The following is a 27,932-nucleotide window of genomic DNA, read 5'->3' as shown; positions in this document are numbered from 1 at the left end:
CAGCTGTGAAAAAGCGGTTACTCTGTAAGGTGTCTTTTCTATCGATTTCTGATCTTTTGCAAGTTGATTCTCGAATTTTTTGCTTTAGCCGTTTAAAGCTTGATTAACACATCGGCTTGTTTACAATCATGTCGCTTCAGAATATTCTGGACTTCCGGTACGTCACACACACACATACCAAACATGCCGATTCGCCATTGATTTTCAGCGTTTTTAAAATTTTAATTTTTTTTTTTTCGTGAAAAAAAAAATCAGTGCGAACAGGAATGTCAGATGCGATTTGGAATGTCCTTTCTATTGTGCGATTTGGTATGTGCTGTATAAGCAAAAATAATTTTTACGCAGGATTTATTTTTCACTTCTCTGGTTGTTGAAACAGTTCAATTGAATCTGATCTATCTTATAAAAAATTATTTTTTGGCTTTTAGGTTCCAAAATTTGGTTATGGTGTTTGCTTAAAAAATACATCCCTGACGCCATTTCTATTTATCGGTTTATCTTCTAAAAATGCACCCATGACGGCATTTCTAAAAACACGTCAAGGGTGGTTTCCCTTTTAACACGCACTTGCAATATTTCACGGTATATTTTCACGTTAGTCAAATTGAATATTGTTGTTGAATAAATCATAACTCGCAAAACAAACATACAAAGAGTTTCAAAATGATCGCTGTGTTCCATGCGATTTTCTTTGTTTTCACCGAACTTTTTGAGCCTGCTTGGCAGAAGAATGTCAGAAGAATAACATATCAAGTCGTTGAGGCGATTGAGTTGTTTCCGGCTTAAAATATTCAAGATGAAAAAAAAATTTCCATTGCTTGACCAAGCATGACAACCAAAACATGTCAGGGGGTTTCCCCCGCACTTGTCATAATAACTTCCTGTGTCAGTTACGCTAAAGTCACGAACACTGTGCTCTTCACCGAAGCGCGCAAGCCTTGTTCGGGTTATATTTTTTTTAGTTAATAATCACTTGTTAAAACGTTTGCGACAACACTGCTGTCTATTTTTTTTAATTTTTCAAAAAACTCGTTTGATAAAAGAATGACATTTTTTGTTTCTTTTGCTCTTTTTAACCCAAATATTCTTATAATTGGTAATGTATCTGAAGAACGAAATTTTTTAATGTTAGTGGCATGTGATCCTGATCTTCCACGTCCCATCTTGTTATATACACAAGAGTAGCACTTGTTCAATTGAAAATTAATTCTAGCGCACCAAGTAAGATAGCGATGTGTGTGTGCACAAGCGATTTTTGCGTGCCGCAAGAAATTTTTGTACAAAAATGATGAGTGAGCAAGTCACACACATATAAGGGGTGAGGGTACACACATATATGGTGCCGCATTTGGTCGCAAATAGCGAAAAAGGAGCGAGGCGAGCCAGTGAGCCGAGCGAGTTTTTCGCTATTTGCGCCAAATGCGGCACCATATATGTGTGTAATGAAGTCAACACCGCTTACTAGAATCACTTACATGCATTTATGCAACTTATCAAACAAAACATTTTAGATCAGCTAAATCAGCAATAGGGTAGAAGTTCTTTCTGAACTCTGGCTTCTCGTACAAATAGGAATACGGATACCGTCACTGTGTTATTTTTAATGGCTTGAGATAAATACCCGAATAAATATTATCAAAAGCAGTAAAAGGAAGATGGCGAGTCGCGAAGGGAAAAGAAAAGAAAATTAACTTAAAGTTAAATATTATCGACAACTAACAATGCACGTCAAAGCAAACAATGATTTCAGATAGCTCACCTTTGCAATCTAATCAAGATACTGCTGCCATCGATCTCCCTTTTGGAAAGGTTTCAAAAGTTATGACACTAACCGGCCTTCACTCATCAAATTCAACATCAGTCAACTTAGTCTGCCATCACGTATGCCGACTTCGAATACACGTACAACGGTAAAAAAGTTCTTTAAGCGAGCTCACAATTATCCAGTACATCATTCTCCCCTGACCCCAAAACTCCGTTTAACTGTACGTTAGAAATCAAACGCGTTTTGCTGATGGATGCTCTTAAAGTTGATTCATACTCATTGACAATCAAAGATGGCGACCGAAACTGAGTAAACAACAAAGTGCCTAGTTCCCAGTGCTACTCGGTTGGAGTAATCGTAAACCCGTCCACCGGGCCATAACATATAGGCGTCACCGCCTAAAAATGCACCATTATTGACTTACGGCTGCCATGTTGATGACTTTTAAAACACTACAGGAATACCAGCCAGTGTAATTGGGGGCACTGTACTGCAAATCAAGAAAACGCCAAGATTTAAAAAATAGCATGCACCTACATTTAGTTGTTCTATGTTGCCACGCTTATAGCAGGTTGTCCTTCAATGTTCCAAGGTGAATGGCTTGCTAGAAAGTTCAAATGGTGAAGATGGATCATGACATTACGATCCAGTCCTCCAAACCAAACCACTTATGTTCATGGCGAATTGGTAGCATGAATAAGCTTTGTAACTTTAAAGCCAGCTGTCATTAGCACAATGCAAAGTGCGACTGATACAGGTTGCATTTCTCTCTTGAAATGTTTGCAACGAGCGTAAATTTGGTTAAACGTAACTCTTCACAGCCGTAATTCAGTCGTACATTCTAGTTCGCCGGGATCTTTTATTGCATGGTTAAGAATATCGAGAACCTTCTGGTGACCGTTAAGATGATTAAAGTTTAACATAACAACCCACTAACTGAATAATCTTCACAACATGTGAATTAAACAAAATCTTTTTGACGCACAGCATGTTGTTTTTTCTTACACCAGAAGCGCTCGGCAACATCACACAAGACATCTTTATCTTTCTTTAATCTAAATACAGCAAAGAAATGCATCTAAATGGTGGAATGCATCAGTAATGTGAGTCCATCATGGCTATTGGTAGATGCATCGCCTATTTGGTAAGAATCATGGAGATGTACTATTAGAAATTACAACGTTTATCGTCTTTCTTCATACGACGTCAGTTTTGATTTAGTTAATATATATGCCTTACATTGCGTTGTGAAGTTAAACGCTTCGAATTGCCAAATGGATTAGGTTAGAACTTTTGCACGACCTTTAAGCTTTTACTCGGTGTTTTAAAAAGCAGAAAATAACAGTTTTTGTGAGAAGCTTAAATTTTGGTTTATTGTGTTTCAAAAAAATTGTCTTAGATTGCAGTTTTGTATTCGGGTTTAAAGTTAAACAATTAGCATTACCAGTGATTGAGCAATAACATGATTGAGATCAGTTAGAAAAAAACTCTTAAGTTCAAGTTTAAAGGGGTTTTTGGACATACATTTTTTTGAATGAAAAAAACTATTGTTAAACATTTGAACCGTGTAGTGAATGTCGGTCTTAGTGACGAAATTTTGTTTTTTGAAGAATAAACAAAATACATTTATAGAAATAAAGGAAACTTGTAGACACGTAGTTATGATAATACTCCAAGCTGGACTAAAACGTTTTTGGAGATATTCGTGAAGAACATTTTGTATTCTTCATGCAGAATGAACCTCTTTATTCAGTTATGTCCGTGCTCCCTACTGTTTTATAATTTGGAAGTCATTTTCGGAGCAAAATGCGATAAAAACAAATTACAACAGCCTTAGCTCATACATTTGAAGAAGCCTAAATTTGTGCATCTTACATCTAGTCTCCGTATGATTATGGGTTATTTATTTTCGGCCTCTAAATCGCTGACAATACGATTTTTAAAAGAAAATAGCTTTAAAAGGATATTTTTTATATGCCGTATTATTTATTTAAAAAACAGAAAGCAATCAGTTAAAACAACATGGAATAATAGAAGTTGTCTAAAAAAATTTCCATTTCATCCAACTTACTTGAGCTTTTTACTATCCTTATAGAAAATACGATGATCCGCATTTAGTAGTGTTTAATATTTGCGAAAAGAAATAATCTCGATAATTTTATCCTTTGATTAAATAATTTATTTCGGGATACTAAGGGAAAAAGACAAAGAAAGCATTTTGCAAACAGAGTGCAATGTTTACATATTATACTACCGGCTTTCGTAATACTGGACATTTTTTTAGAAAATCGGAAAAGTTGAATTTTATACTGTACACTAAGTATGCTTCGAAAAAGATTTATTGAATCTCTTTCTTTAAACATTTGGGTACTTTAAATCAATATAAAAACTAAAGTTAACTTCTGATAATTGCATTTAATAAATCATGTCTCGTGGGGGTAATAAACGCAGAAATATTATTTACAACTTTTTTGAAATTTTTTCAGTCTTTTTGTATAAGTTGTGAAAAAGGTTACTGATATCTTTATTCTCGCCACTGACCTGACTGACTTTGAATGTTGTAATGACATTTTATAAGTTGATCTCTATTTATCTGTATGGTAGCCAAAATAAGGTTTCGTACTTCAAAAACTCCAAGAAAGCAAAACCATGACGACAAACCGATGTGGAATGCTAGATCTTTCAAAACCTGGATCAATAAAACACTTAAGAACGGCAGAGAATGTTCCTCACTGTAAGAAAAAGAAAAACAAACAGTTGAATATACTGATCAACATATAAACATTTGCCCGATATTTAGGTTTGCAAAACAAACAATTTAAGGGGCTACAAACGAAAAACACGAAATGTGAATTATGGAATGTTGGAAGAAACGAGAACTGCGCTCCAGACTCTTCCTTAGTGGAATTTTTTTCTTTTCCTCTGTCTCAAGACAAATCCTGATGCGAATTCTTTCATATGTAAAATGGTTGTGATGAAAACTTATATGAAAGGTTTTGCAGTAGGCCTCACTTTGAAACACAGTAAAAGGCAGCTCGAAATTTCCTTGTTTCTGTGTAGTTTATTGGTACAACAGTTGTTTATTTACTAACTACAATTACGATCTGTCACTGAATTATCAAATAGGTCGTCCTTTATTTTTCCGCCCAAGAAAATGTGGTCGAGGCAAACTCAAGTTTTGTAGGTGAGACATTTTTGTTTGTTTTCTTTACCTCTTTGTTTAATTATAACAATGTCTATATTAAGTGGTACAATAGTGACCTCATTAGAAACTCGCTGTAATATGTATCATTCGTACCGTAAAGTCTTGTTATATGTCCTAAGGTCAGATGCCTGAAAGCACCTTGAATCGTAATGGACCTTGCTAGACTTCTCTGCGGAAGGAGGTTATGAAGTTTCATGCGGGAAGGCACCGAGTTTTTAACCTGATGTCCTTGGATCAAGTTTGGCTTGAGACCTTCTGGCAAAATGTAGCCCAATTCCTTTGAATTCAGAATAATGAAGGAAAACCACAATAAATAAGATAATTAACTTTTGTGTCATCGTATTTCAATTTATAATTTTTCTTTTCGGTGCTCTTCCCTTTTCCTTTCACATGCAATGGGACGGAGAGTTAGGTTTCTCACAATTTGTGATAAAAGACTTGATTTTCAATTGTGTTTCTCAGGGCGAGACTGTCTCGACTTACTACACCGAGGATTCAACTCGTCTGGTTTGTATAACGTTGACCCAGATGGTAATGGAGCCTTCCAAGTTCTTTGTGATCAAGAAACAAATGGCGGTGGATGGCTTGTGCTTCAAAAGCGCTCAAATGGCATTGTTGACTATGCTAATAAAAACTGGATTGAATATAAAGACGGATTTGGCAATCTGTCCACCGAATTCTGGCTTGGAAATGAAAAGATACATCGACTTTCGTCGATGAATCAACAGCTCCTGGTAGAAATTGAAGACTTTAATGGAGAAAAAGCACATGCGTCCTACAAAGAGTTTTCAGTTAACTCTGAAATTGAAAAATACAAACTTTTTGTGGGTGGATATTCTGGGACAGCTGGGGATTCACTTGTGCCTCACAACGACCTGCCATTTAGCACCATTGATCAGGATAATGACATACATCCCGTATGGCATTGTTCTGAGTCGAAAGGAGGAGGGTGGTGGTACAAAAAGTGTGGATTGGCATTTTTAAATGGTCATTATGTAGCTTCACCAGAGTTGGGTATGTCATGGTATACCTGGAAAGGTAGCACCGAACACCCCCTGAAACGAACAACGATGAAAATACGAACTCTCAGAGGTAAGCAGGATTACTAGCTGTGACTGTAGCTCGAGTGGATTGGTAATGAGAATGTGTTGTCATGGCAGAGCAACTATTTATGTGCTGGGGTGGAGAGATATGACACTGCAATGTCTGGAGTTAAAAACTATTGAAGAAGATTTATCATAAAGGAGATTTGACCACAAGTGACGTGGAATTTTTTAGGCGACGTCTGTTTATCTGGCATATGTTTACAAAGAAATGAGTTTAAATGGAGGGGTCGGTCGGTATGAAGACATCCCGGTGATTTAATCCGCCCGGAGATCGTAGGCTTAAATCCCCCGGGGGTCAAATGTTACTTTTTATTGCATAAACGCGAGTGTTTTACTGGTAAATAGCCCACTTGTAAAATTCATAACATCCGGAACCCTTGATAGTATCATGTGAACACTTCTCGCCTGTTTTCTCAGAATGTATTTTTGCCCGACCGCTCTCAAACGTTCTCTTTGGCACCATTGACACAGCACTTTGTACTTTATAGCTCTTCTTGGAATAATGTTTAATTGCCGTGTTGTTTCAGAGAGACCCTGGGACTATTACCTCAGTTTCACTGGCGCCCAGTCTCAAGATTTTGCTTCGATCCCGGTCGTGTTGAACTTTGAGGCTTTAACCGTTTCGTGGTGGATGAGAGGATCTGTGGTTCAACACTGGTCAGCGGTGTTTTCCATGGTCAATATACCGCAAGCAAGAAAAATAAAATTTACCTACAGTGGAGATCGACGTTGCAAAATCCATCTAGACAATGACACGAGGTAAGCTGCGCTTAAGAGCACAGGTCACGTGATAACCAGACTTGAGAGTCACCTTTCAGATAAAGTAGGTTCAGAAGGTTCAGAATTGTGAACCAGTTAGAAAGCTGTTGGCTTTTTGAAAACCGATGAAGGCCAAAGTTGTTTGGTCGAAACGTCTTTTAAGTTTTATTAACGTTGTTTCTAATGTTAAAACAAGTCAGCAGTGTCAAGCACAAATTTTTACATTCTGATGTCCATCCCTAACTGCAGTTTTAGTATTTTCGGTGTTCAGCTTCCTTATGCGTCCTTATGCGTGGTCGAGCGTAGCGATACGGCCATGTCGGGAAGCGGGAGTTTACCGGTACAATAGTACATAGGTTTTTTTGACCAATTTGACCAATTACCGTACCCAAATTCGCAAGTAGCCAATCAGAAGCGTGATCTACTGTCCTGATATCCTACGATATCAAGTCACTGACCTGATATGCCACCATATCACGGTCACTTTGAAGTTAAGTAGTGTTACTGTACGATGAATTGAAAAGAGGTTTTACCAATAAAACAGAACTTCGTAATTTAAATTTAGCGGTGTTTAGCGGTCGTAAAAAGAGAAAAACTTTCCCGCCAAAACTAAACTTGAGCGCGCTCGCCAACTGCGCGATGTTTTTGCGGACGAGTACTGATAGTCAGGTCGGTTAGCGTAATAATCGTGACACGCGTGATAAAAGCACCAATTTCTGCATGCGGCTTCCTTTCTATACCTTATTTAAGTTTATCCGTGGCTCCACCCGAATTATTTTCTTATTTCTTGAAATTTAAACTGTAACGTTTTTAGCTAATTTGCATATATTCATAAAAGCTGTCCCGCAATGTCCTTGCGTAAGCGATCGATTAGATTTTGTGATAAAAGTTTTCGATACCCTAACTTGCGATGAGGCGTTCTTTTTTTGCGGCGGGAGGAGAAAGATCGCAAGTTAGTGTGACCCTGGCATAGTAAATAGAAATTACCAGCTGGTGTAAGTGCTGGATAATCCGCTTGCATCACGTCAGTCTATGTGTGTTGAAGTCAGTGTAGACAGGCAGAGGCGGTTCACGCTCGTATCTGTCGTATGAGTGCCTTGTTTCTGTATCTGATTCCTTTGATTCTTTGTGCTGTAGACAATAGGCTGGCCAACGGTAAGGCTGCTTGGGACTTGTGCTTATCTTGCTTTCCCAAACCGTCTCCATTGAAAATTTAATTTTCAATGCTTCTTGACTATTTTATGGAAACAATCCATTAAATTTATATGCCTCATGGCTGAAAATGTGTTTTCCTATTATTGAAGCTGCCTTGGCCAAAATTTGTGCGTAATCTCGTTTCTTTAAGGCTTCTTTAAGCATGTTCAGTTCTGCATCCCTAGGCGGCCACAAACTACAAGCGCATATATAATTACCATAATAAACATTTTAGAATACTGCATCTAAAAATTAATATTTTAGCGAAAACTTCAACAATGTCTTCAATTTATATATATATATTTGCAACATTTAAGCATAGAACTGCAATTTTCTTACGGAGTAGAGAAATATTTCCTTCTGTCCCACTTTCACTGCATCGATTCAAAATGGCGCGGTAGCAGTGCGCTTAAGAGTTTGTACGTGGTCAAAATGTTTAGCAAATTTTGCAAATTGCAAGAAAAAAATTCAGGTGGAGCCACGGATAAAATTATTTAATAGTCTTTGAAGAATCATTCTGCAAAGTTTGGTGCTTTTATCAACCGTGTAACGATTTCTCCAAAAAATTGCGCTAAGCGACCTGACTATGAGACATTCAGACTGAAAAAATGGAGTCAGAATTTCCAATTCTTCGCTTAATTTGGATTTAGAAAATTTAGAAAATGAAACTCTAAACAAACAAGTGGGGAAAAAGGCAGAAGAGGAACTTGGTAAAAGATTTGAAGACCAAGGTCAGTCAACACAAGTACGTACCTTGCAAGCATGGCTTCAACAGAGCGATAAATATAACCGGATTTTTGGCTGAATTTGGGTACGGTAAATACCTAATCGTACCTTTTTGGTACGCTTCGGTAGCATATCAGGCTCGTTTGGTCTCGCCATGGGTATTTTGGCTCGACTGCGTCACGCCAAAATACGAACCATGGCTCGACCAAACTCGCCTGATATGCTTCCGAAGCGTACCAAAAAGGTACGATTAGGTATAATCAGAGCGCGCGTAGTATCTGAGTTATTAATTCAGATGGCCCGAGACCAGGATGCCTTGAAAGTTTGCAAGAACACCAATTTATACTCCTGGGTGGAGGCATGCACTGTGAGAAGGTCATTGTGTTTATTCTTGGGCAAGACACAACTCTCATAATGAGAGAAGTGTCTTGCCACAATGACCCTGGTCAGCACTCAAACCCAGAAATATACATTACAGCAGTTGTAAGTCTACGGATTTCAACTACATGTCTTGCTCGGTTTTCATTTCCTAATTAAATTACGCCTGCATGTGTTATATGTGCTTTATGAACATTTATCGTTAATTTTTCAAAAGGAATTGAATTTGTGAACAACTAGTTGTTGCCAGTTGTACTAGTAATACTGTCAGGAAATATTCCCATTAAGAAGCGCACACAAGTACGAGCTATCTTTTTTTGTTTTTGCCAACAGGCAAATCTACTCGGAACACAGTTTTGTCGATTCCAAGTGGCATCACATGGTGTTAGCATGGGACGTTAAAAATGGTATTTTGCGTTTTCATGTGGACACCAAAACTGTATTAAATGACCAAACTACTCAACATTCGGAGCCTTTTCCTGAAGGTCATCTAATCCTCGGTCAAGCGCTAAACACTTTGGGGGCCATAAACGAAGAAAAAAGTTTGAAGGCCGATATCATGCATTTCAATATGTGGGAACACATGTTTACTGAACAAGAGACACTTGACGTATATTCAGACTGCACTGTGCAAATAGGAACACTAGTTCCATGGCCAGAGATGCAAGCAGCACTTCGTGGTAATGTTACAAGAGTCACATTTGTCAGATGTTTCGCTGAAGGTATGCCCTGTTTTCATCAATTAATAGAGACCTTCAGATCGCAGTGCAACTGTGGATGTATACGACATCGAGTACGAGTAAGACTTTCGAATTTTAATCCAGTTACGTTCCCAGAGCCCTCACTCTTCCCTGTTCCTGACCAGTTGAAAAGGAGACTATCGGTACAAGATTTTTGCGAAATGTGATAAAAAAAGGCATAAGCACTAGGTTTGCAAAGTCGTAGTTGTACTCAATCTCGTACTCGTATTCTCCGATCTGAAGTTCCCTAATGTATGAACGGATACCATAAAAGATAAACGATCCCTAATCATTATTACTAGGAGAAAATCCACTGTTTTGACAGCGGAATACGCCAACTCCTTGTGATTTCGAACATGGAGACGCGCAATTAAAGATACAGCAATCCGGCTCTTAAGCTACGAATGTAAATTTCCCATTGTAGATCATGTAATACTCTCGAAAGAATTGTTCTTTTCAATTCGTCTATCTGAAAACTATTCATTCATTTTCACAAGAATTTGTTTGAAATTGAAAGAAAAAATTCTCACTAAAGGGTAACATCACGTGGTCTACAATGGGACAACAAACAAACGAAGATAAAGAGGTCTATTGCTAAGAACTTTATAATAGCACTTCAGTTAGCCTGGATATCACACTGGTCGGCCTAACTAACACTGTAGATAACTGGAATAGCACTCCGCTTGGCTTAAAGGCGCTGGCTCGACAATGGTTAGTTCTTAACCGTAAGGGTAGCACAATATGTTACTCGTACTCTTGACTGGGATTCGGACTTGACCTGGGCTTAGATTTGACTCGGCTAACCGATAAACTTTTTTTTAGTAAGTACAAAAATCACACGAATGAAGGAAACTCGTAATAACCAACTGTAAGAGGTTTTCCTGCGATTCTTTAATTAAATTTGTAACATGAATTGCGGGTGAAGGTATGAAAAAAAACCTTTCAGGAATTTTATTCCAAAATAACACAGATAAACACAGTGTTTTTAAAAGTGGAGTGATTCGGGACAGGACACGATCGCCCGCCCGTTGCCCTTTACATTAATTTTTGGCTAAAAAGTACATAAAATTGTATGTTTTGGGCTGCCCTCTTTTTCTATGCGCAGTAGTCAACTCTATTCGCTTATTGAATACTCGGGCTTGTAGTCTAATTGTTAAATAGAATATTTTTAAATACAAATGGGTCCAAGCTTGTGTTGGTATGGGAATGCTTGAAATCTGACTTAAATCGTTTATTTACCTCAAGAATAACTATTAATTAAGGTTAGAATAAACCACATGGAAACATCATGCTCTTTGGTTTCCTCTAAGATTACAGTCAAACTTCAAACGTTTGCTATTGACTGTGTACTTTGTCTATCAGGGATACAATCATTCTTGTTACCAGAGCCCATCATGTCTGTTAGCCGGCGGGGACTAGGCAAGAGAACCATCGTAATTCTTGTGCCTAGGCCTCGCCGAATAAAAATCTACGGGCTCTGGACATGGGATATGTCATGATGTTGAGCATCCACTCGTTTTTTTCTTTTCTTTTTTTTTTTCGTTTAAAATTTAGCTAAGTACGACTGGCCACTCACGAAAGTCTCTAGCAACCAGCTTGAAGAACGGCTTACCTCCAGGCAAGGAGTTGTCACGACTAATGCAGGAACGGCACTTGGAGTGCTTACTCGAGCACTTAAAGGAACAGTGAATTTGGGTTCTTATACAGGAGAGTGTCTGGGTAACTTAGACATCTGTAACGCAGGTCTTTCTTTAAGCTTTTGGATGTACTATAACGGTAAGGAGACTGGCACTAGCACTTGTTTAACTAATCGGTTATATTTGGGAGTGTTGATAATTGGGATTTCCGAGCTTCAGATGGATGAGAGAGGATCAAGTAGCGTTTGTCCATATTGAGATTGATGTTAAGTGAAAGCTCTGCTTCATAAAGACCATAGCGACGTCATTTCACTCCCGAGATGGGCATAGAAAGAATCCGAGCCACATGCAGGCAATGTTTCTGTCAGCCATGGCATGCTGTGATATTTATAGGAGTGTAATATAGATCAGCATAACCCAGCAGCTGACTATTGGCAAAACGCGCAATCTGATTGGCTACACAGTTGCCGTCTATTAAACAAATAGAAGGCACCTGTGTAGCCAATCAGATTGCGCGATTACCTAACACACGGTCAGTGTGTTATGCATATGATCAATAGACGGTTCTCTAAGCGCGCGCTCAGTTTTCGCTAAATCATATTGATTAAAACCTTCAAAAAATTACTTCTAGCGATATTCTGTGTTTAATAGATCAGCAAATGGGTCATGCTAATACAATTCGCCCCTCGCAACTATCAGTCGATAGAAACCTCGAGCTTGCTGACTAATTATTAAATTGAGGTGACATCCCTTGGATGAAATTGCTACGGGATAAAAATGCAAAGAAATGAGATTTGGAAAACTTATTATTTTTTGCGCGCGCACGAATCAGAATTTAACGGGTTTTGCTCCCATATGGCTTTTCAATAAGAAAGATACCCGCGAAAATCTCACTTGTTTGTTACAAAGGTAAATTAAACGTAGAAAATTTGGAGAGCCTTCGTCCTTTGTCAGCGACGCAGCACGACATTTCTATTCAGAATGTTCTAAATTTTTCAGCAACTGAAACTTCCGGAAAGAATTCGTACAAAAAAATCTTAGTTTCAGATTGGGAGAAGTAGGTTTCTCAACACAAATAGACTGAAAACCCTTAATTTTATTTGTTCTTTGTTTGTCAGGTTTGTTAGTTAGTTTGCTTTCTTTTTCTGACATATTTAAAAAGACTAAAAACTGCGTTGTCGTCAATCTGAATCTGCAAAACCTCGTTACCAATTACAAATTAAAATCATCTCCTGCAGTGCCATTTCCTTCTCAAATTCTTGGACTGAACAGCAAGTACCAGGCAGCTTTACAAACGTGGCTTGAACCTTTCCTGCCAACAAATGCCCGTTGGTATCGTTGCTACATAGCCTCAAATCATGGTTTTGGAACGCAAACATTTCATGAGAAATGTTATAAGTATGGAGCCACGGTCACCTTAGTAAAAGTTGGGAACTTTGTGTTTGGCGGATTTTCCGACCAGAGATGGGCAGGTAAGTAACTTAAATTATTATTCATTCAAAATATTTCTCTGTTTCTGATTGGCTTTCGATCCCCGGCTAATTCCAGCTATTCGGCTAGCGCCGACCAAATTTGGAAGAAATTCCAATTATTGGACGATTGACGTCATTTTTCAATCGTCCAATAATAAGCAATTATTGGATGAGGTTGAGCATGATATCGTAAATTATCAAAACCGAGGTCTGTGTTATCTGCCGAAACCGAAGGCTGAGGCAGATAACACAGACACGAGGTTTTGATAATTCACGATATCATGCGAAAACCGAATTCAATAATTGTTTTATTATACGTTTTCAAGCTGCCATCACTTTTTCTAGCGCCGTCGTAAAACTTCGTCCGAACATTGACCAAAGCGGTTTTATCGTGTGGTTCCTCCAGGTTCTCCTCCCTCAAATAATCATTCAGAATTTTTACACTTGTTTTTGTTGTTCTCTTGGTGTTTTTAGAATCTTTGTTCTCGATCAAAACTTTCAATTCCTCTTCGGAAACGGAGGCGAATCGCTCAGCCATATTTTCAAAAGTTTGACAGCACTACACGGACGAGGGGCTTGGAAACTAGGCTGACTTTGAACTCGACATGATAACCCAATATCTGCTGCAGATATTGGGTTATCATGTCAAGTTCACATGCTACTGTATATTGTCTGAATGCTCTCGACCAATCACATGTTTCAAAGTAATTCTAATGTATAATAACAAAATTATTGGATCGCAACCTCGTTCCCAAGGATGATTATCAGATCGCAACCTCGTTCCCAAGAACCACTGACGTGACGCGACTGAACGGCTTTGCTGCCGAGCAGGTTGAAAGCGCGAAAATGGCCGCTAGATTTGAGCATTACGAAGAGGTAAAATTTTAAAGTTATTAGAAGACAAGAAAGGTCAAAACACGGAAAAAGCAACGAAGGAGAGTCGATCGATTTTGAAAGCGTATCTTCAAGAGGAAGAGATCCCTGATCCAACCACAGCGGAGGACTTGGAGCGGTTTTACGAAAATTTTACGTCGAAGTAAGCAAGCACGACGGAAACCTGTACTCGAAAACATCGCTTTGTGTCATCAGATTTAGCTTCAATAGACACTTCAAGCAAGTGCTAAATATCGACATTATAAAGGACAAGAAATTTAATGAAGGTAACCGAGTTTTTGAAGTTTAAATCAAATTTAAAAGCGAACGTTGTTGTGTATTTGTGTACTTTGCCTACTGTCAAAACCCTATTAAATTCATTTTGTGCATTTGGAGCTCTGGAAATATTTTGAATGAATAATAAAACAATTATTGAATTCGGCTTTCGTATGTCGGCTTCGGAGGATAACACCCTCCTCGATCTGCATAATTCTTCATATCATACTCAGCCTCATCCAATAATTGCTAATTATCAAGGGTAGGCGTTCGTTAACAAGGATTAAAAGTCAGCCCGCTGCTACGGTTTAATTACACGGTTTCAAACATACTGATCACATACTATTTTTGCGAGAATAGCTTTTCCTGGAAAAGAAGACAGGGTTTTACTGGAAGAAAATGTGCCCTTTGCTGGACACCAACATTGTTACGATTTGCGCCCGCGTGAAAGATTTCTTCATCAAAATTTACGTTCGGGGTTCGTTTTTACTTGCCATGCGAGCATCACAAAATAGTATCACTTGATAGTCAACGCTGCATGGAGCGGGCTGGAGTTTAAAGCTCGGGCCAAACAAGGATCAGAGTTAATGAGAGTTCAAACTCTTGCTTTCGTTTGGCCTGGAACTCTCATGCACTCTCATCGACTCTCATGCGCTCTCATCGACTTTGAACGGGCTTAATTTTTTCATGAGAGTCGATGAAAGTTTGACGGACTCTCATTCTCGTTTAGTCCGAGTTGGTGATAGTCGATGAGAGTTGACGAAAACACCAACTCCCATCCTCGTTTGGCCCGAGCTTAAGTAATGTCAAAGGACGTCCACCCTAGCTCGATAGTAACACGACATATTGATGGGGAGATGGTAAGAGTTTTGGAGTATTAACTGTGAATTTGATTTTAAAATTGAGATTCATGTGTTATTAGAATGTTTTGTAGATATTTTTGTGTCCATTTATCACACGGCTATTTTAGGTCTACTCTGGGACCCAAAATCGCCGTAACTTTGGGCGACTTAAAGCGACTTTAGGCGATTTGGGGCGATTTAAGGCGATTTTGGGCGACTTTAAGCGACTTTGGGCGATTTTGAGCGACTTTAGGCAATTTTAGGTGACCATTTAGGCAATTTTAGGTGACCGACCTAAGTACAGTTGTGGTATACATGTACATGGGAATCATCATGGTACACCATAAAGCATTGTTACAGAAAATTTAGAGCAACTTTGGGCGACTTTAGGCGATTTTGGGTCCCAGAGTAGGCCTTATTTTATTGGAATTGTTTTCCTTGTTAACAAGTCTATCGCCCAAACCAGTGGCCCATAATTCACAAAACATTCCAAATGGACCGGAATGACGCGAACCATTTGAATTTTCAACCGTTACTTCCGGTTTTTCCTTGTAAATGGTAAGCAACGCCTTGCTCTTTAAATTTTGCTTTATCTTTAAAACGTGTTGCTTTCCGCTATCGCATTAGATGCTCCAACGAGATACATTTAAGCTATTAGAAAGATCATTAACGTACAAAATTCAAAATATTGAGGTGGTGAATACCCATTCCAGCCCCCCAAACACACAGACTCCTCCATTAAACAGTTCCTAGTTTGTTACACTATGGGAAACACTTTCTTGCACGCCAAAATGTTATCTGAATTTGCTATCCACTTTAAAACGACAGGAACCTCCGCGCAGCAACAAGATTTGTGGAGCTCAAGATCTTTTTTATTTAGCATTGAAAACTCTGCTGGCCTTGGACCTGTTAAACTTGCTTTAAAACCTGATAAAACTAGCAAGGCGTTGAGACAAGATCCCCAATCAGGCCCCGTTTTTGGAGAGAATGATCTCTACATTGGAAACAATGCTGATCAATCGCCGGTATCATTCAGCGATCTTGGGCATGCGTACGAGCTTCCCAATATATCATTTGATGCAGGTAGATTGGATGCTAGAAAGTTTTTAGCGGGAAGTTACAGGTTCATTCCAGATGAGATAGAAGTGTTTTACTATACCGGTAAGTTATCATTGATAGTTGTATAGGTAAGAACTGGAAATAATTTAGTCGCGCGCTTTTTACTAATGCAGCGTAGTCATATATCAAGTGTCTCCTTTCATTGCTCTAATTTACCTGAAATTTAATCAATAATCAAGATAGTGTATTCTCTACACGAACCTCGTAATAAGTGTACTACGAAAAGTAATTTTACAATAGGATTGAGTAATAGCAAATTTAATGTCCTTACAATAGTAACGCTATGTAACGCAATACAATATACGAAGGTAACGCAATACAGTACAACTAAGAGGGTCTCAATGGGGGTGTGGCATTACGGTTAACGGTTAATATTTTGGCTTTTTTACGGCTAACGCCCAGTTGAGTAGTCGCTCATAAAAAATTCCGCCTCGTAGTCTATCTTGTTGTTACTTATTTTTGCGGGACTTAATTTTCGCGATTTTCTTCTTAACTACCAATTTGTTGCTAAGAAAGATTTGTGACCGTCAACGTTTGGAAATAAAACCTCCTGCAGTAAGAGTTTTGCACAACTTTGTTCTATTGAAGAGTCCTTCAAAAGTTTCAAAATACGGCCATATTTGACAAGTCACTTGACTGGAAAAGACCCGCAAAAATTTATCTTTAACGTTTTTTATTGTATTTTTTATGTTTAACTACATTTTTTGGCCAAATCGCGAAAATTAAGTCCCGCGAAATATGCCCGTTCCATTTTCGCGAAATTAAGTTCCCGCGAAAATAAGTAACAATAACGTAATTGTTAAAGAGACTGTCTTGTTTTAGAGATGCTAATTTGCAACTACTGGACAACTTCTTTTCTCATTCATCATTTAGTTAACACTTACCTTGTGGGCCATATGCAGCTGAAGTTCTCTGCAAGTGGCACATACAAGAACACAGACTATGCCCCTTATCGTGCTCGCCCTTCTAGCCATTATCCATGGTGTACCAATAATGATTATTCTTCCACGTGGTTGGCTATTGACTTGGGAACATCACACAGTGTCAATAAGATAGAGCTGGTGAAAACAAACAATGACAATGCCTATGTCCTCACCTACAAAGTCTCTTACCGAAACGACACTGAAGAATCATGGACGTATTATAACAATAGCCAGGTACTGGTTTATTTTGTTGGGTAACACGAGTGTCTGTTTGACGTTCAGGAGCATGCACACTATTAAAATGATTCCGCCTGCAACTCTCAACCTGCGGCGCCTGTCACTTGAATCTGAGGCGTTCTATTGTCCTACCGCCAAATGAAAAAAAAGGTAAAGCCTGGTGTCGAGCCAAGTGGCTCATCAGGTCGGAGCTTATCCCGGTTTCTGTAGCATTAAGCGGCTAGGAGTATTTCTACTCCCCCCTGGATGGGATGCTAGTCCATCGCAGGGTCACCCCCAGCAGTAAGGTTGATACCCATTTATACACCTGGGTGAGGAGAGGCACTATGAGAGTAAAGTCTCTTGCAAAAGAACACAACGCGGAGCCTTGGCCAGGGTTCGAAACCGGACCGATCGATCCAGAGTCCAGGGCCATTCTTATCCATGCGTTAATTGTGGTGGCCCTCAACGTAAATAAACATAAATAACCTTTAAATATATAGTAAGAAATTTAAGGACACAATAAAACTAGATATCGATCTAGAAACGATTAAAAGCAAGCATGTTACACTTGTATTACAGCTGTGAACTCCCTTCAAACCGTCCAGTTCACTCAATTTTGCAAGTAACTAAAGTCTCACGCCAAAGCTTTTCTTAAAGACCAATGCAGTTTTTGCACTTAAATAGTTGTAGGTTGTGAATTCCATATCTTTCCATGACTGCTGATCAAAAACTTTCTCCAATTTCCGATACGTCTTGTTAAACCATTCTTACACCAAAGAGAAAACGGAGGCAATAAAATGTCGTACCCATTAATATCGGTCATGGTTATGCTTTTTTATTTGTACTTTGAAAATTGCTAAATGCGGTTATAAGGGAAAGGTCACAGTTATCTGTATTGCTAATAAAATATGCAAAATAATTATTAAAAAATGTTCTTAGATTTATGTATTCATCTTATCAGGAGCTTGACGGGCAAAATCCTGCGATGGTTGATATCCCACCCGTCAGATATGTTCAGTTGCATCCCAAAACTTGGCATAGCGAGATATGTATGCGCGTCCGACTCTTCAAGGAACAGAGTGGTGTTCTAACAGGTACCTTTATTTAAGGTTCTTTTTAAAGCACCATTAATTTACACTTTCACTTCCAAGGTTGCTCAGGTTCCAAACTGGAGAAAAATCCTAAATTTCATGCTGCTACTTGAATTTTCACATTGCCTTGCATTTTCGTCTTTATCATTTCAATAACCATTACGGATGTTGACTTCGGACTAGGTAATTTCACTCCAAGTATCACTTTCGGAGTGCAAACTAAAGAAAATTTTATCATGAGCGAATTTCCAAAGCAACAAGCATGAAAAGAGTACCAACGTAAAAACAGTAAGTACCAGAGGTTTGAAAATAACTTCGCGTCAACGAGGCTTGGGAGTAAGTTTGAGCATGTGACGTAATCATGCAGAAGGCCTTTTTGTAACAAACTATAAAAATGTCACAATATGACGTTTTAGTATAATTTGCAGAGGTGAATTCAATTCTGATTGGTCGAGAAGCTCGGACTATGTCGCAGTATTCACCGCGCTAGGCGGTGAATATAGCCTCTCAAGGTTTGGCTACTAAGCCATGCCACGTTTGCCATCTAGGCCAGTGAACATGGCGGCATATGCTGAATGAAAATTTCTCTTATTTAAAAGAAATCATTCCAAGTCCTGGATATTTAAAACATTGGGAATTTTGCAAATTAACTACCAGGAATTTTGGACCGAAAATATTATCAAGAGGTGGTTTTCAAGGCATTAGAATTGATCGTAAACACGGTGGTTTTGGAGATGGCTAGCGGTCATGTACTCAGCCAGATCGACTGTCAAAACATTATTTAGTTCTTTTCTCACCGGAGCTAGTCATTTCGAGAGGACAACGATTAAACAAAAGTACCAGATATCTATCTTTTTCGTAGTGTTTGTTTTGTTCTGTTTTATTGCTAAAACGTGAGTGTATAAATTACGATTTCAATCGATGAATTAAACTGGTTTACACGTATGCAAGCGAGCACTTGTGTTTGTTGTTTTCGTGTTTTCTTTTGTTATTTTGCAGTTCTTGATATTCACCTCTGAAAATTATACTAAAACAATTATTCGCTTCAGGCTCAGTGATTATTGTTGAATAATCACTTCGCCTTCGGCGAATAATTGTTAAATATTTGCTGACGTTACAAAAATGTGCAAAGTTTCTAATGTCATTCCACCTAATATATCACGTGAAAGAGTACGAGTAGGGGACTACTCCACCAAAAACCGTTGCTCGCCATGACAAATATTTCTCATATTATAAAAAACAAAAGAAATTTCAGTGTCCCGCCGAAACTATGCTGTTCTTCCAATATCAACTGCTTGACTTTTGTTTCTAAAAGTTGTATCAATTTAAATGGCTATTTTTTCAATTCAGATTTTAAGCCTTTAAGAAGATAATTTTATTGATTGAATAGCTTTATGTTGATAACTGATGACGTCACTCGACATGGCGTCAGAGCATGTTTTGTATTGGTTTGTTTTGTTTTCATGTTTCGGGAATAAAAATGCCCCTGTAACTTCTCATTAGTTAGGAGCATAGCCTTTAAAGTCCACACAGAATTAAATTTTTCTTGATCTTAACAGGTAAAGTAGTTAAATTCCTTTGACTTCTTCTGCGGGCAAACAAATGACGGCGGCCATATTTGCATTGGGTCTATGGGATCGAATCATGTGGACGCCTCTGTCTCCAATGCTCTATTAACATATCTTGGTTTTGTTAGATCTTGGAGTTGACGATTCTGCAGTCATTCCGGACAGCAGCTTTACAGCTATTTCTTGGAAATGTATGAGTACTCCTTCTTTGGCAAATGTAGCAGCTGGTCAAAAATGCTATGCAGCTTGGTGTGGCTCGGGCTCTTCGACATGGCTTCAAATTGATACAACACAGAAAAGAGTGCTGGCATTTTTGTTAACTAGAGGGCCTAAGACTGGTAACCCTGTGACATCCTTTTACTTGGCATATAGCCTCGATGGAACAACATGGCAAGATTACACCCAAGGGGGAGTGAGACTGGTAAGCTGTTTTCAAGTGTGTTTTTCGCCAAAAAACTCTTCGCCAAACTTCAGACTTATTTGTTAAATGCTTAATATATATTTTTATCTCATTTGTTCATTACCACGTGACCACAAGCGCACGCAAGCCACGCTAGAGCATACAGAACCAGAAGCTTAAAGGTACCAGTAAAAAAGCATAAATCCAAATCAGACCTTGGAGAACAAGTTACGCAAGAAAATCACATACCCAACTTTCAAGCCCCACCCCTTCCCTCCCCATGGCAGTTCATTTTTAGCAAGACCCCCCTCTTTATTAAGTCACCACGTCCTTTCCAAGAGGCACAGATCACGACAATTCCAACACGGTTCCTTTTTATAGTTACTATTTTTGGAAATGTGTCAGTTTCTTATCAGCGCTAAAAAAAAAATAAAAAAAGGCCACTTTATTTCTTCATATGAGACTAACAGAATTGATGCAAGACTGGTACTACCGCAGAAGGGCAAAATTTATTGGCAAATACTTCAACTAGCTGAACAAGTCTTCTTCAGGGGCAGTGCTATAAACTGGCCATAAACAGTATATTATAGCAATGGCCCTGAAGAAGACTAGCTCTGATAGTTGAAATATTGACCAATAAATTTTGCCCTTCCGCTGTAGCTCCAGACCTTGCAATCAATTTGGTCAATAAATGCTCGTAACATACGTTACTCTAAAGACCTCTATAAGTGTGATACACATAAAGTGACGTCTGGTACAAGTATTTCTTGACCAAGAGATCCGGCAACAGACAAGCCACGCCGTTTTATTCTTCGTCACGTGGTCCTCTGCATCCAAACGTCTTTTTCTAAAAGCCGGATATAGTTTAATATAAGAACCCCCCTGACCCCCTCCCCCTCTCTCTAATAAGTAGCATAAGGTGTCCTTTATTAACTACTTATCCTACTCGCTCCCTTATACTCCCTTGTACTACTGGTTTGCCTTCAATTTTGCACTAATGCAGTGGAGAATAGCGTCGACGAATTGATGGTTTACAGCAGAAGTACATAATCTAGAAGTCCACATCTCTAGTAATGGGTATTGTGCTATCAGATTTGCGTGTAGGGTTATTTTTAGAACAGGCCTCGCGCGCGAGACGCGCGAGGAAATGACGTAGACGGCTTTTGCCGCGAACTAGTAACCAATCGCATGAAAGTATTTTTTACAGCGCGCCTTTGATTGGTTGAACAAATTTTTGAAATTGAACAAGAAGAGCCGAACTGCTGTAAACAAGCGAACGGCACCACGAAATTTCTTACTGTTCAAGTTGTTGTTTATCAAAACGTGCATTTAGTGAGGATTTAAACCTACCGGATACGAATTTCTGGTCTCCTCTTCTGTCAATGACGGCAGCATTGAATTTGCTGAAAAAATCGGAGCATCCAGTAGAATGTGTTGTGCTTTGGAGTCAGATCAGAGTAGAGATGGCAGCGAGCGAAAAAGAAACTGACTACTTCGGCTCAAATTCAAAATGTAAAGACACTTCAGATGAATGGAACTCAAGAAAAAAAGACAGCGATTATACATATTGAAGATATCTCTTTACATCTTGGCAAACTGCACTGGTTTATTGCTATTTTGGAAAAAAGTCCGACTGACCTTGAACCGGTTAAAATCGAGCGCGACGACTATGTACAAAGTACACCAGTTTGATTCATGTGACAACAACTTTCTGCTTCACGATCAAGCCCTTTTTCGAAGTATGAGGACAGGACGGCAAGACAAGAAAAATAAAGACTTTAGTGACTATTTTTGTGGTTCTAAAGGGGGCTTTTTAAACCTTATGCGTGCAGAGCGGTGAAAGCATAATTTCTTAACCTGAACTCAAACAACTGCAAAGGAAGTCCGAGTACCGCATTTTAGATATGAATGTAAGCTTGATGCCCTGCCTTTCGGATTCGGAAAATGGAGTTCTTTTCGAGGAGTAAATCTGAGAACTTTAAGGTAATGTTATATATACATGAAAATGCGAGTTAAATTCGCTGAACAATTATATGATTTCATTCATGCTTTTCGAATATACTTAAAGTGTGCATGAAACTAGTTTATTTCTTGTCGAATTGTGTATGTTTTGCTGCCGGCACCGCAAATATATAAATCATATTTTTTTATTTGTTGACTTGTTCAGTAATTAAATACGACGAAACTTAACAGGCATACTTTCCAAATGATAGTTTTAGGTACTTATTGTTTATAACTCTCTCGTTTAATACTAAATACTAAAATTCCTCATGTTTGTTTTGTGAGCTCGTCTATGGAAACCGGCGACGGGTTGCCTTTACACTTGTCTACAAACTTCAAATTTCAACAGACGGTTGAAATAACTATTTAAGACTACTACGGCTGTCAAAACGTAAGAGTTAAAACGAATGGCCAATGAAAATAATGTGTTTTCAATTGTTGTATCGCTCACTTTCCGAAAATATTCCCAAACAATTTTCAGTTAGCAATTTATCGAAATTCAGAAAACGAGTAACTCCAAACAATCTTCGAGTCGTGGTTGTTTTTGTAGCTCAGGAGCAAGACACTATAATGTTGTAGATGTAAAGACGTTCAGCAAAGCGACACATACTTTTGAACCAAAAAAAGAACATTTTATTCTACCAAAGGTTGCGTTTCCTATGGTTTTTGTTCGTCCTTCGAGCGCGCACAAATTGCCTGTGTAATATTAAATTTAGGGAGTTTATCACTGAAAACGGAAAGCAACTTTTTTCCATCTTATACAGTAATATTGGATGTTTAACCATCACAGACCTCATAAAATTAGGTTGATGATTTGCCTTTATTTCGGAGTATTTTTTGAATTATTTTTTAGTTTTAATTTGTTTTCTGAGTGAAATGTTTGTTGGCAAGGTCACACGGCATTTTCTCGAGCGTCTCGCGCGTCTCGCGCGCAAGGATGTTCTAAAAATAGCACACACGCGAATCCGATAGCACGCGCCCCAATGCCCGGGGGGGGTACTCAAAAAAGATTTGTACGGGGAGGCTCCGCCCCGAGCTCTAACCCCTTACCCTTTTATATACCATTTTTGACAGAAATTGTACCCCTTTCGTATACCTTTCACTTAAAAAAGGTACCCTTTTCATATACCTGAAAGACATGGCATAGACTTAGATCAAGACGTTTTCTTGTCATTTTCATGTAGCGCTTAATAAATTGAAATATTACAGCCATGAATTAGCTTGAATTGCATCTGTTCGAAATTTTTTAATTAAAGGCGCTTTGAAAAACCTAAATATCAGATTTCTATACCCTTTCATATACCTAATATTGTGAAATCCCTACCCTTTTATATACCTGAAGCCTGAAAAAGGTACCCCTTTCGGGCGGAGCCTCCCCGTATAGGCCATTATAGGGAGTACCCCTCCCCCCCGGGCCCCAATGCCAGATGTGGACTTCTAGATAATATACTTCTGTTTACAGGCAATCTCTAGATGACACAGGCCGGGCGGCCATGTTGGTGGAACAATCAAAAGAAGGAAATTAGGATTTTTTTGCTCTTGTTCGCTAACGTGGCAACGCTGAAGTCACGTGCAAACTAAGAATACGATTTAAAAGCTCACTTATCACGTCTTTTATTCATTGCAGAAACTGTACGGAAACTGGAATTTTAATTGGGTTAGGCATTCATTCCTACCACCATTGAGAACTCGATACCTCAGAGTTTTGCCACAGGACTGCTCCTCATTCTGTTGTATGAACTTAAAAATATACAGTTTAAAAGGAGGTAGGCCAGTTTTCATGAAGAAATTTACCAAGTAATGAAATATATTGCAAATAATTAAATACATTTTAGATTTGAATTACGTATCCAATTGGCTGAAAGTCAAGGTTGATAATGAAAAAAAGACATTTTTACTGCCAGGAACAAACTCGGACTTAAGAATAGCTTTTCTAATAATAACTTTAATAATAACGCTTTTCTAATAATAAATTATTTCTAATAGTATGATAATATTTATACAGGATGGCCCCGTTAGTGTAATAAGCATTGGTATCAAAGGGGGTCCTGTCAGTATTAAAATACATAAAAATACAAGAAATCTCCAAAAGAAATAAAACATTAAAAAATCATTGCACGGCCGATCTGACATCTAAATAAAGAAAAAGTCTTAAGCGTACCTCGAGAATTTAATTTGCGCAAACTAATAATCAAATTCCAACGCGCTAATTACTACAGAGCGCAATAACTCCCTTGAGCCTCTTTATACGAGTGGGTGTTAGGATGTTTAATAGAAAAGAAGTATTCAAGAACTTTTATGTTAAAATGAGTAAAAATGCCCACACAGGTAAACACCGGCTTTACTTTTTGCAAAAGCAGCCCTATTTTTTATTTTTGTACTCTTCTGAAGTACTTGTTAGCAAAATTCCCATGCTATTACAAAGATGTAGAGAACAATTATAAAAAATGGTAATAATCACTTAGGAGAAGGTAAAGATCATTCAGCTGAAGCAAGCCAGCAAAATTGAGTTAATATGGTGACTCCTTTCCTCCTCCTCGACTCCTTTCCACTCCCTTCCTCCTGCCTAAATTTAAACTCTAATGTTTTCACGCAACTTTGTTTCCTTTAAGAGCAAACCGACTACATTATAGCATCTGGCGGTGAGAAATCAGCCACAAAAGGCTTCGCCCTCTATCATACTTATGACGCGCTGCAGAACACATCGTCACACCACCTGACGTTTGCAACATCATCAAAGCAATGGTCCATGTTGCTTCCTGATGTTCCTTTTGGTTGGTTTCACGTGGCCATCACTTGGAGCGCGGTCTGGGGACTAAAGTACTACCAGGATGGGAGACTTGTTAAAGAGGAAGTGAACTTTGCGCTGACCGGAAGAAGCGATGAGTTTGATACAGTACAGATTGGCGATGCTCCTTCTTTTAGTATCACTGATTTCAGTCCACTTACTTTTCAAATGTGCGATCTCGTGTTCTGGTACGCCGTGTTGTCAGAAGCAGTTGTCAAGGAGGAATTAAGCCTATCAGGTGCTTGAATATCACTAAACAAATGGGGTATTAACTGATGTTGTGAAATTTGAAATCGACACTGTTACTGTCATCGTTTCGATCTGAATGTGACAATTTTCTTGATACGCTTAGACTAAAACCCAGTTTTGTCGATTTTTGTGATCACTGTTCCCTAAAATATCAGAAACACAGCTTTTGTTCCCGTGTTCACAGCGTTATTTTCATTTTGCTCCCTTGTTCCCAATTATTTTATGCCCATGTTCCCTAAAACCCCTGGGAGGCCCCCAGTTCCCGTTGATAATATGGAAACATAAAGAATGAACGTTAAAATCAGTCGAAATAACAGCATAAGGTGAATGTACAACAATCACACCATCAGACAACAAAGGAAACAGGTTTATTTTTGCTTTCAGTTGACAAAGGTTTTCGAACTTTGCGGTCTGAATCTTGTACGCATTCTGGAGTAACAATTATACTACTTACATTTATATTTTCAATTTTCCTATACGCTATTATTTAGTTAAAAAAGCAAACTTTTGTCGGTGTTATCTGCAATATTTTTGCTGCAAAGCCTCGTGACCATTTATGCTTTTTTATCATCTTAGACGCAAACAGAATCTGGTCGTACGACCAACCATCAATGGATTTTGATTGGCAGTCACAAGCAAACTGTACTAACACTAATGACACAGGACCTTGTTATACGAGAGGTAAGTCAAATCCCGAGATTAAAATGCTGACTCTCATTACATTTCGCTTTACTTTTATTCAAATAAGAGTTTCAAGAATCTGGTGGCAAATCAAGACATAACTCAAGTTGTCAGTTCTCTTTATTCTCATAAGCCTAGGTGTCTGATAATCAAAATCGTATTTTAATTTAAAACACTAATATACCTTTTAAAATATCAAAACTGATATTAAAGGGGCCACGTCATTAAACTTAAGTTAATTCTGTTTGTTTTTGTTTTTTACTTAAAATCGGCAGAGCAAAATCACGGCCATATGACAAACAAAGATGGTTTTCGAGCAGTATTGAAAAAAGTCAGGTCGATGGTTTTCAAGTTTACCCAAACGCAGTCCTTTTAATCTTTTCTTACTCTAGTTTTGTCCATCCGTGCATGCCCCTTCTAGAATTTTCTGTTTTTTTTCTTTGAAGTTCCTTTACAGCTTTAATTAATTGCTGTGATATTTCAATTCATTCTATGACCAGTTTGTCAGTGCTGAAATAGTCAAAAATTGCGTGACTTTAAAATCTTACCAGGAGTTCATTTTAGCTGACGTTTCGAGCGTTAGCTCGTAGTTTGAGTTTCTCAGTGTACTGGGGCGAGGTTGTTTGACGAGTACATTTATCCCTACAAAGAGAAATGTCAGCTAAGTTTACATAAACTGCAGAAGTTACTGTATCTTATCAACGTCAGCAGCAAACAGTTCAACTGTTTTTGAAAAAGTTCTTGAAATTATAATCCCCTGATCCACCAGATACTTGTATAAGCACCTACTAAAGTAAAACGCTTTCGGATGAATACAAAACAGGTTTTTAACCTTGAAAAAAATTGCAATCATTTTTTCAGCGACGGAGAAATTTATGTACATCGAGTCTTCATTCCCTCGTGTGAAAGGCGAAAATGCTCGCCTGGAAAGCCGTCTTACAGTTCCTTCCAGAAACTGCTTTACATTTTGGTACCACATGCATGGAAACACATCAGGCAGGTTGAATGTGTATTTACGTAGTCATAGCAATGATGCAGAAATACTAATGTGGAGACTCGCAGGTTCCCATGGCAACGTATGGAGGAAAGGGGAGATACCTATAAGAGAGATATATGCGTATCAGGTATAGTAGATTGTACATGTCAATAACTATTTTCGTTATGGGAAAGTTTTTATGCTTAGGCCAGAAAAAAAAGTTGTTTTAGGGTGTTGAAAAATTGCAATACAATTTGACGAGTGTTATAGCTCTTTACATGGTTCTTGTAAGTCTGTTTTTAATAAAGTTTGATATTATCTTCCTTAACCCCCATTAATACGGCTGTAAAAAATTCTCCACCAACATTTGTCTGCGTACACGCGTTATCACATTAACGCGTGTACGCATTAATTAATTGTTTGCATTAACGCGTACATGCGTTATCACATGGTATCTAATCACATAGTATTTGTCAATCGTTTTAAATATAAGCGAAAATACTGAACGACGTTTCGGTGTCATCCTGGCACCATGATAATAGTGCCAGGATGACACCGAAACGTCGTTCAGTATTTTCTCTTATATTTAGCAATTATTGGATGAGGCTGAGTATGATATGAAGAATTATGCAGATCTCGGAGGCCGGCTTCGGCGGATAACACCCTCCGAGATAATTCTTTATATCATACGAAAGCCGAATTCAATAATTGTTTTATTATTCATTTAAAATATTTCCAGGGCTCCAAATGCAGAAAATGGATTTAATATGGTTTTGACAGTAGGCAAAATACACAAATACACAACAACGTTCGCTTTAAATTTGATTTAAACTTCACAACTCGGTTACCTAGATTAAAATTCCCTGTCCTTTATAATGTCGATATTCAGGAATTGCTTGAAGTGTCTAGTGAAGCGAAATCTGATGACACAAAGCGACCTTTTG

General features: G+C 38.4%; 2 protein-coding genes across 2 annotated transcripts in view; both read left to right on the top strand.

Annotated features, from left to right (window-relative positions):
* The first annotated feature begins 2,795 nt into the window (after window positions 1-2,795).
* On the top strand, window positions 2,796-16,160 carry LOC144629642 (uncharacterized). Its single transcript, XM_078487873.1, has 8 exons — window positions 2,796-2,909; window positions 4,892-4,949; window positions 5,433-6,062; window positions 6,604-6,835; window positions 9,467-9,855; window positions 11,428-11,649; window positions 12,749-12,982; window positions 15,802-16,160. The coding sequence occupies exons 1-8, from the start codon at window positions 2,880-2,882 to the stop codon at window positions 16,158-16,160; spliced, it is 2,154 nt and encodes a 717-aa protein (XP_078343999.1). The 5' UTR covers window positions 2,796-2,879.
* The window catches only part of LOC144630296 (uncharacterized), a 50,369-nt gene continuing 38,484 nt past the window's right edge, over window positions 16,048-27,932 (top strand). Inside the window, exons 1-8 of the mRNA XM_078488627.1 lie at window positions 16,048-16,134; window positions 16,966-17,249; window positions 18,196-18,328; window positions 20,022-20,314; window positions 23,922-24,060; window positions 24,907-25,320; window positions 25,908-26,012; window positions 26,874-27,136. Of these exons, the coding sequence (XP_078344753.1) occupies window positions 16,989-17,249; window positions 18,196-18,328; window positions 20,022-20,314; window positions 23,922-24,060; window positions 24,907-25,320; window positions 25,908-26,012; window positions 26,874-27,136 (1,608 nt within the window). The 5' untranslated portion in view covers window positions 16,048-16,134; window positions 16,966-16,988. The remainder of the gene's footprint in view (window positions 16,135-16,965; window positions 17,250-18,195; window positions 18,329-20,021; window positions 20,315-23,921; window positions 24,061-24,906; window positions 25,321-25,907; window positions 26,013-26,873; window positions 27,137-27,932) is intronic.

This window comes from Oculina patagonica, chromosome 11 (assembly GCF_052425735.1).
Source record: "Oculina patagonica isolate OP01 chromosome 11, crgOcupat, whole genome shotgun sequence".
In the NCBI taxonomy this organism is placed as follows: domain Eukaryota; kingdom Metazoa; phylum Cnidaria; class Anthozoa; order Scleractinia; family Oculinidae; genus Oculina; species Oculina patagonica.
This window is presented reverse-complemented; position numbering and strand designations above follow the sequence as displayed.